General features: G+C 38.5%; 1 protein-coding gene across 1 annotated transcript; it reads left to right on the forward strand.

The window, feature by feature from the left end:
- Nucleotides 1-564: 564 nt before the first annotated feature.
- On the forward strand, nucleotides 565-1239 carry LOC146510744 (mid1-interacting protein 1-like). Its single transcript, XM_085172196.1, has one exon. The coding sequence runs from the start codon at nucleotides 740-742 to the stop codon at nucleotides 1214-1216; it is 477 nt and encodes a 158-aa protein (XP_085028322.1). The 5' UTR covers nucleotides 565-739; the 3' UTR covers nucleotides 1217-1239.
- The last annotated feature ends 8850 nt before the right edge of the window (nucleotides 1240-10089 follow it).

Consider the following 10089-nt stretch of genomic DNA (forward strand, 5'->3'; position numbering starts at 1 on the left):
AGTGTACAGGAACATCTGTGCCGAGTATAACCTGGAAGTCCCGAGGTCAAAATGGGAAATGCCCCCAAGGGTGGTGGAGAATGACCGAGCTAAGATCCTGTGGGACTTCCAGATACAGACGGACAAAATGGTGGTGGCTAACCAACCGGACATAGTGGTGGTAGACAAACAGAAGAAGACGGCCGTAGTGATCGATGTAGCTGTTCCGAATGACAGCAACATCAGGAAGAAGGAACACGAGAAGCTGGAGAAATACCAAGGGCTCAGAGAAGAGCTGGAGAGGATGTGGAGGGTGAAGGTGATGGTGGGCCCCGTGGTAATCGGAGCACTACTCCCAAGCTAGGTGAGTGGCTCCAGCAGATCCCGGGAATAACATCGGAGATCTCTGGGAACAGCTAAGATACTGCGCAGGACCCTCAAGCTCCCAGGCCTCTGGTAGATGACCCGAGCTTGAAGGATTGACTGCCCGCAGGGGCGTGCTGGGTGTATATATATATATATATATATATATATATATATACATTCTGTCATATACATTTATATATATATATATTGTCGAAGAAATTTCTATTTTTCTTCCCAGCGGGTGCCGTACACTGCCTGAGAAAACTCGAGTTAACCAACCAGGACACCAGTAAAGCTTTCCCTCAGGTTTCCAGGTCACCAAAACAAAAGCCAAACAGCTCTGCCTTTAAAGATCCACCTGTCTGCGCTACACTGTAACCTTACAGCCTTCAAAATGATGCAGATCAGCAGCGACTCCGTCGGCAACAAGCACTCCCTCATTAACGTCATGCACCGCTTCATAGCGGCCACCAACAACATGGACGAGACCATCATGGTGCCGAGCCTGCTGCGAGACATGCCGCTGGACGAGCAGCAGGCTAACAACAACAACGAACCGCCGTGCAGCAACAAGCAGAGGGACATGTACGAGCATTACCTGCTGCTCAAGTCCATAAAGAACGACATGGAGTGGGGTCTGCTGAAGAGGGAGGTGAGCAGCGGTGCCAGCTTCCTGGAGATGGCGGTAAAGCAGGAAGAGCAGCAGGCGGTGAAGGGAGACATACACGTGGATGACAACGCTGACCTGCAGCATCAGTTTCATTATCACCTCAGAGGACTGTTTGGCGTGCTGTCCAAGCTGACCATGCAGGCAGACCACCTCACCAACAGGTACAAGAGGGAAATTGGAGGAGGAAACTTCATGAGATAGAAGTAACTAACTAACTAACTACATTGTCACTGTAAGTTGTTCATTAAAGCTTAAATGTTTGTCTATGGAAACTTAATTTGAAAATCCAATTTTATATTGATGCAGTAAAATGGAAATAATAATAATTTTTGTCTTGAGTTGAAACCTTCTGTGACCTTATTTACCATTTGATTTGCCCTCTCCAGAGATGTTTGCATTTATAAACATTTCCTCTCTGAATTCTTGCCATGGCACTGATACTTGGAAATCTCTTTAGTACTGTGTTGCCATGGCAATTCAGCTCCACTGAGCTCTTGAAGGATATATGTGTGTGAATGTCTGTGCAGTAGTGCCAAAAGAAAGGGACAAAGGCATGATTACTGAAATCACTGAAGAGATAATCTGTAAAATGTTGACAGTTTTGAAGTAAGTTCCTGGCATAATGTTTTCTTCACTTTGGAGATAGTTATTTGTAGATTTCAACATGTGAGTCATGATGGGGATTATTGAAGACCCTAAGACGTCTTGAATTCATACACAGTGGTGACAGTGCATTAATCTTTTAGCATTTAAAGCTTTCGTGTTACGTGTTGGTTATATACATGTTTCAATGAATAAAACTAGGAGAGAGAGAACCTTTAAGCCCATTTTAATTTTAACAACTTTTGTGTCTTTTGCAGCCAGGTTTATTCGTTTTTATGTGTGAAAAAACAGTAAATTTGTGAATAGCAAATGCAACACTTGCTGGTTGATAAACTGTCACGATGTTTGTATCGCTAAACCAGGCTGTTTTCCTTGCACACTTAAACGAAGCAGCTCAATCAGGAACTGTTTAATTAAAGAAAAATAGTAGATCATGGTCTGGCTATAAAGCTGGCCTTAGAAGAGTGGCAACATTGGTTGGAGGGAAGTGAGCACCCAGTGTTGGTGTGGACCAGCACCGCAGAGCCCGTTGAGCAATATGTGCGGCGCTGCCACCAGGCGTGGCGAGCCATGGAACAAAATGGGCGGCTGGCCGATCGACCCAAATTAAGGCTGTTACTTGTGTCGACTGCAGCCCTATAACCTTCAGACGGCATCTGAGACTCAAAGGCTTGAAAAATGAAAAATGTCTTCAAAGGCCTCGTCTCCTTGGACTTTGCAAGAAAGCATCAACCATGGGACACTGAAAGGTAGAAGAAAGTCTTATTATCTGATAAGTAAAAATGTAAACTTGATGGTCCTGATGGTTTCCAACGTTACTGGCATGACAAGCAGATCCCACCTGAGATGTTTTCTATACGCCACGGTGGAGCCATAATGGTCTGGGCGCTTTTTCGTTCGGTGGAACAATGGAGCTTCAGGATGTGCAGGGGCATCAAACGGCCACTTGCTATGTCCAGATGTTACAGAGAGCATCCCTCATGACTGAGGGCCCTGGTCTGTGTGGTAACGACTGGGTTTTTCAAAAGCACAATGCTACAGTACACAAAGGACAAGGGACTTCTTCCAGGAGAATAACATCACTCTTTTGGACCATCCTGCGTGTTTTCCTGATCTAAATCCAATTGAGAACATTTGGGGATGGATGGCAAGGGAAGTTTCCAAAACTGTTCCAGACAGTAGATGCTCTTCGTGCAGCTGTCTTCACCGCTTGGAGAAATGTTCCCACTCACCTCATGGAAACACTGGCATCAAGCATGCTGCAACAAATGTTCGAAGTGATCAACAATAACGGTAGAGCTACTCATTACTGAGTTTGTTTGGACTTTTGATTTCAGTTTTGGGGGGTTTACAGGGTTTTTGGAGGTGTGGCCCTAAACTTTTGATCAGTGGTAAAAGAGCCTGTTTCAGTTTAAATGTTGTTTTCAATAAATTGCATGCTCAACAAATATTTTGTCTCACTCCCATTTCTTCTTGTTTCATGTTGAAGCTCTACTTGGAACCTTGTGAAGATCCAAACATGCAAAATATGATTTTTTTTTCAAGTAGTCTTAAACTTTTGATGTATAACCAATAGCTATTTGAACCTTTAAATTGTGTGATCTCTATAATTATAAATATCATTTTTTTATATCCCAGATTTCATAACAGTTTTTATTAAACTCAAACCATGAACTTTACCCAAACTTATCAAATTAGTTTCAGTTTTCAGTCTCAAGAAGGACTTCTCATTTTAGTAAAAGCAACCATCCAAAGAGCAGACATTATGTGCAGACATAATAATGGTATTCAGAAAAACAACTGTCATTCGGTGAACATTAAATTATGGGTATTATGTATTTGTATAACGATTTCACAATCGTTATACAAACCCTCAAAGTATTTTAAAAATTTGATTATAAGGTCTGTCAGTGGTGTAGAGGAAAGACAGAAAAACGTCCAAACATCCTATTTCCTGAGAAATCTGTTAAAAAACAAAATAAAAACAAAACCTACAACATCCTTAAAGTCTCCATTGATCTAAGTGCTCAATACAGTCTTTACTTGCAACAAAGCAGCAAGAGAACTTGCTCCATTTTTGATGTGTTTTACAATGAATAATTTATATTTCCAGAACAAATATTAGCACTTATTACAAACATAAATAAACAGCAGGGGTAGGCAACCTTTCTGATGAGTGCCATCTAAAATTTCCTCAGAAGTCAATGTGCCATTTGATTGCATTAGCAATAAATTTAATTACTCTCAATATTAACATTTACACACTCTATAGAGACACTTTATAGAATTATCTTTGTTGCAGATGTTGGCAGCTATCAGCGAATAGTTATCAGCTATTTTGAAACAAAAAAAGACTTTTTATCCATAACAGCAAATGAACTGTACAACAGAAAATGCAAATGCTATTTATGGTCTCCTCACAACAATGATAAGAAAAACCGAGTCAATATGGCATGTTTGTTGATACAGGGATACACATGTTAATGTGATCTCTGGTCTCCCACTCAGAGACACAGGTCTTCGAGTGTCCAGCATTCAGACTAGAGATGGCACGATACCACTTTTTTATGTCCGATACCGATACCGATATCATAAATTTGGATATCTGCCAATACCGATATGAATCCGATATAGTGTGTTTTTTAATCAGTAAAACTGTTTTTTTAATATCTTGCTGCTTTTTGTATAAGTTCATACTCAAGTTAAAAAACAACAACAACACTAAAGCTATTCTGTTATACCTGTATGTAAAAAAAAACACACCCAAAATATTTCATAGATCAGCAACACTGATCAATCTAATAAAGTTAAACCTGCTCCATCCTCCCTATTCTGGTATTTTAAAGAGAATAGCAGAAATATTAAACAACCTACTGTAACTAATAGGGTTACAAACTCCCAGCAAAAGAAAATAGGGAACCACCCTCTTCCTCATGGTGCTTAATCAATGTAATCAACTTTAATTTGATGCAGGGTGAAAAAAATTCACAGAAATAAATTATTTTTCAAGAATAATTAAATAGATTCAACATCTTTCTTCAACAGAATTGCAGACTGCACAGTCTGCAATTCTGTAAGCAGTTTCATGATTGAAGTAGCAGGAGAGAGAGAGAGAGAGAGAGAGAGAAAGGCACTTGCTCCATATATCTGTTGTTAAGCTTAACGCGGGAATGCTTTACAAACATTTAGAGATGAACTTACACACTTGCTTTACTTCTCTCTGAGAAAACTTCCTCGGAGATGAAATGTTTGCTAGCACACAGCAAATTCAAAAGTGTTAAATGTTTTGGTGTTAGTAGTCTTAGAGTTAATTTTACTCTAAGTAGAGTCACATGCTTTTAATGTAACTCTGAGGTGTAAAATGATAGTAGTTAAAATCGAGTGTTAAAAATGAGTGTTTCTATTTCAAATCTGGAGGTGTTACAATGGAAACATTAACTCTTGACCTCTTAACTCTGAACTCCTACAGGGGCTATGACACTAATAGAGTAAATTCACAGACTCCGCCCCCAGCACGGCTCCAATCGAAGCTGAAGTGAAGCCGTTTCAGAACATTTTGCTCTACATATTTGAGTTGTTTGCCATGCTTGGTAAGTCATTTTTTCAAAGATTGTTTCAATTATTATTATTAGCTTTTATTTCTGTGGCTCTTTGGAGTTGAGACAAAGCTGTGTGAAAGGCATTAGCCATGTTGCTCGCTGATAGCACCGCTCGCTGTTTTAGCTAGCTGAAAGGTATTGTTTTCGGCAAATACCACAGCCTTGAAAAAAAGCTTGCATGTGAATTTTCGGTTAAATTTTTTGGTCAAATACACCTAAAACAATGTCTAGAATGTGAAATGTTGGTATAATGGTGCTACTTGAAGCCTGAAAACGATCTCCCATAAAAAACGAGCAAACAGCAGTAGCAGACGTCCTGACTGGTTCTACGTTAGCATTTAGATCCCTCCAGAGTTTTGTGCACACGGTTTAGGTAAAAATGAAAAAGGTTGAGGTTTTACATTTAGTTCAGTACTACCTGTTGCCTGTGTCCTTGTCTTTTGGGAAAATACTTTACACAAGTAATGTCTCAAAAAGGATTCCTTTTTTTTTTTTTTTTTTTTTTTACTGTGCTGCAATTGATTTGTGCCATTAATTAGTGTCAACTAATTTTTATTCAATCTCCACATAGGATATGCTTGTGAAGATGGAATATGGGGGAGAGCAGAAGTGCGCTGAAGTTCCACAAAGTGATGAATGAAGGACATGCATATTGTATTTTGTATTTATTGAAATAAGTGATGAGAATGCTGTTATTTGCATTTACCAGCTCACCTATGTCAGACCTTTTGATAAACAAAATTCTAATGAAAGTGAGAACATGTACACTGTTACATCTTTCAGAAAATGTTTTGAAATTGTGGTGCACAGTTCAGAATAAATGTTTTTCAAAAACCATTGTGTCTTTTTAGTAAATGTTTATTTCCAAAAGAAATTTCTAGAAGTTCAGAACAGTAAAATTCCCGCTTTTTAGAATTAATTAGAAGATAACTCTTACGTAGTTAAACTAAAATACTCTTTGAGAGTTAATATATAAACTCTTAACACCAAGTGTTAAATTATCAACTCCAGACAGATTTGGTGTTTAACACTAAATCAGAGTTAACATACCAACTCTCCAAAAAGAGTTAAATTAACACTCTCTGGTGTGGACCCATATAGACACTTTAAAAGTGTTGAAATCAAATCTGACAGTGTTAATTTGGACATGCTGGATTTGCTGTGCAGGCTACAAATACACACAGCCGCTCTATCACGTGACCACACTGCTCCGGCTCGCCATTTCGCCAAGTTTTGTGAGGTGCTTTTTTGATATTTAATGGATCGGATTACATTTCTTATTTCTCTCCGATATCCGATCCAGTAATTTACATCAGTATTGGACCGATACCGATACGTAATATCGGATCGGTCCATCTCTAATATATATATATATATATATATATATATATATATATATATATATATATATATATATATATTATGTGCTGGAATGTGCAGAAAATAGGTTTAAATGTTAAACTAATTTCTTCCAGTCAGAGAATGTTGCATATAATTAAAATTTTGCTTCATGCATAAAGTTAAAAGATTAAAACTAACAAAACAAGTTTTAAAAAGAGACTTTTTCATTTGATTACATTTTGTATGATGGATTATGTAGAAAAAGTAGAATTGGGTTGAAAGATCTATCGCTTTATCACCTATTCAGGTTGTAAATCATGTTTTTAAAAAGTAACTAATTAACTAAGTAGCTAAGTAATTAATTACTTTTGAAAATAAGTAATCAGTAAAGTAACGGAATTACTTTTTTGGGGAAGTAATCAGTAATTAATTAGTGATTACTTTTTTCAAGTAACTTGACCAACACTGGTCACAACAGCGTTTGTTTTAATTCAAAGACTTTATGGCTTTAATACCTGGTGGGTGTTAAGGGTTCAAATATTGAGGAGGGATACAGGAGGGATTCAAATCACAACACTGGTCCAGGAGGGTTAGGTCAAACGATGATTTTAATAAACACACGCGTGGGGAGATGAACACTGTCACACACTCAGCGTCAATCTCCGCCCAATAATACACACGCAGTTGTTTTTATAGCATTTATAGTATTATTTATGATGCCCCCTCATGCATCAAACAGATACAATACATGCATAACTTTCAAAACCACAAATGTTCTGGTAACGACTTTTGACAGTCTGAAAAGAACATTTTCTTCGCCTCCAAGCCAGGTGCTTCCTGTAGCTCGTCTCGCTCTCGCTTCTCCAAAACCTCAGATGCATGCTCTGCAACAAAACTGTCAATTCTGCAGGCACTCTGTTTCACCTCTCACCTCGCCTACTAAAACTCACAACCAGACAGAGGCCACTCTCATATGTGTACTAACCCAACTGAAAGTATATATGCAACACATTGAATAAATGCTTCAATTAAATGCCACTACTCAAAGCTTAATAAAAAAGAATATAAACGAATAAAAGATAATAATGAATAACCTGGTTATTCAAAACCTCATCCAGACAGCTCCTCAAAATAACAACAAAAAATGCACACTTTACAGAGGAAACAAAGACATTTTAGAAGTACACTTCCTGACTTATTCTGAGTCATCTGTTACCAAGCAAACTCAAACGCAGCAGGTTGCTGAATACACTCAGGCCTTTGCTCAGCTACTATTTTTACTGTAAGATTAACCTTCTAAGCTCCACGTCACTCATACTCTGCTTAGTTTCACTTTTGCAAGCACGCTCTGCAAAAGCATGCAGTTTCCTGTCTACTTTGGCACAGAGTGTACTTCCTTTTATAACCCAATATAATCAGCATGTAAGCATTTAAGATTATACATTTAAACTCAACAGTTTAAAGTGGTTATAACTGCACCTGTAATAAAGGTTAATATGATTATGGTAACACCTGTAATACAAATTATAACATAATGCAATTGAGACTATTTTAAGCCCTCCCTCTGCTCTTAGTTTTGAGCCTTCACATGAAATGTGTGACAAGTTTCTGCACTTCTTTATAAACAAGGTAGCCTCGGCTAGGGCTTGGATTATTTTGCCCACATCTGACCCCTCTGATCTTCCAATTTGCTCAGCTGTCTTTCAACAGTTTGAGTTGGTTACTCTTGCTCAGCTACAGGAGGTGGTGGATCATTTAAAGCCTGTAGGCTCACCTTACGATGCTATCCCTCCCCGTTTTCTGAAAGAAGTTTTTCCTACCATAGGTCCAACTATTTTAACCATTTTAAATAGCAGCCTTACCTCAGGTGTGGTTCCAAAGGATTTCAAAGATGTCATTGTGCAACCACTTCTTAAGAAACCTGGGCTAGATACAAACTCTGCTGAAAATTTTAGACCAATATCTAAGCTGCCCTTTTTATCTAAAGTCTTGGAAAAAATTGTATATGACCAATTGATCCCATACTTGAATGCACAAAATGTTCAGGAGATTTTTCAATCTGGTTTCAAAGCCATGCAAAGCACTGAATCAGCACTTTTAAGACTTTTTAATTATATATTTTTATCATGTGATTCTGGTGAAAGTGTCATTCTTATTTTACTCGATTTAACTGCTGCATTTGACACTGTAGACCATGAAATTTTAATCTCACGTTTGGAGCAGTGTGTCGGTGTAACAGATGTGGCTCTGAAATGGTTCAAGTCTTACTTAACAAATCAAACCTTTTCAGTTCGCTTAGGAAACTGTGAGTCCTCCCGTGCTCCGTTGTCTCATGGAGTACCACAGGGTTCCATTCTGGGCCTTGTTTTTGCTTTATTTACTTCCATTGGGCTCAATTCTTAGGAAACACGGACTCTCTTTTCACTGTTATGCAGACGACCGCCAGATTTATGTTCCTCTTAAAAAGAAAGATGTGTCGTCTGTAAATCGTTTGCAAACATGTCTGGAGGACGTCAAACGTGGTTGCCCAGATAGCAAGGAGACATTGAACAGATGTTGATTTTCCATCTGAACCATCAGAATCGTCAGGCTTGAAATGTCAACACAAAACCAATGTTGAAACAACATTGAAATACTGATGAAACCTGACACTGACATTGAAATAACATTGATTCACTGTTGTTCTCTCATCGTTGATTGTTGATCTATTTATAGTTGACAAGGTGACAACAATCACGTTGAAAAACCATTGATTTATGGTTGAGCGGGAAATTAAAGCTGCTACCACTTGGACTATTCCATAGCCCCCCCTCTCACAGTGGTACATCCCTTCAGGTAACCATTGTCTTGTACAGTAGAGCGGGACATTAGATTTACTCTCAGCGGAATTGACCGGAGAAGGCATCAGTTCATGCACTGCACTGGCCTGCACCACGATTAATATAAGGTAAGAATGAATGACTTTTGTTCTATTCGTTATTTCCACGGTTGCATTTGAATAACAGTAAAAAACAAACAAACTTGTTAATGTAAAGTTTCGGACAAAATGTGGGAGCCCGAAATTGTGTCTACTTTCATCTTACAATCCGGCAACAAATAAATTGCACTGTGAACAAAGTCAACAAAGAAAACATTTTCGTTTCATACTTTTCCGTTATATTCCCTTACAAAGCTAGCTTTAATGCTTCGAGGGTTCCTTTGTTCTTGCCGTCGCCTCGGCGCTTGACCCAGACTTTCGCTCTGTAGTTGCTTTTTAGCATAGTACTACAAAAAATTGTAAATCTGTGATATATGATTGATAAACGTAAAGGTAACTGTATAAATGTGTTCAATGACTTTGTTACTTTTAATGATTGGAGAGCACCCGCTTCGATTCGCACTCAATTCAAACTTTACGTTGCACGCTCACCTAACTTTACGTTGCACGCTCACCTAACTTTACGTTGCACGCTCACCTAACTTTACGTTGCACGCTCACCTAACTTTACGTTGCACGCTCACAGCTGTTAACGAACTCCGAGAGGAGGTCAG

This window comes from Neolamprologus multifasciatus, chromosome 9 (genome assembly GCF_963576455.1).
Source record: "Neolamprologus multifasciatus chromosome 9, fNeoMul1.2, whole genome shotgun sequence".
Taxonomy (NCBI): domain Eukaryota; kingdom Metazoa; phylum Chordata; class Actinopteri; order Cichliformes; family Cichlidae; genus Neolamprologus; species Neolamprologus multifasciatus.

What these genes read in the sequence shown, in the direction of transcription:
- LOC146510744 (XM_085172196.1), top strand. Translation starts at nt 740, where the DNA reads ATGATGCAGATCAGCAGCGACTCCGTCGGCAACAAGCACTCCCTCATT.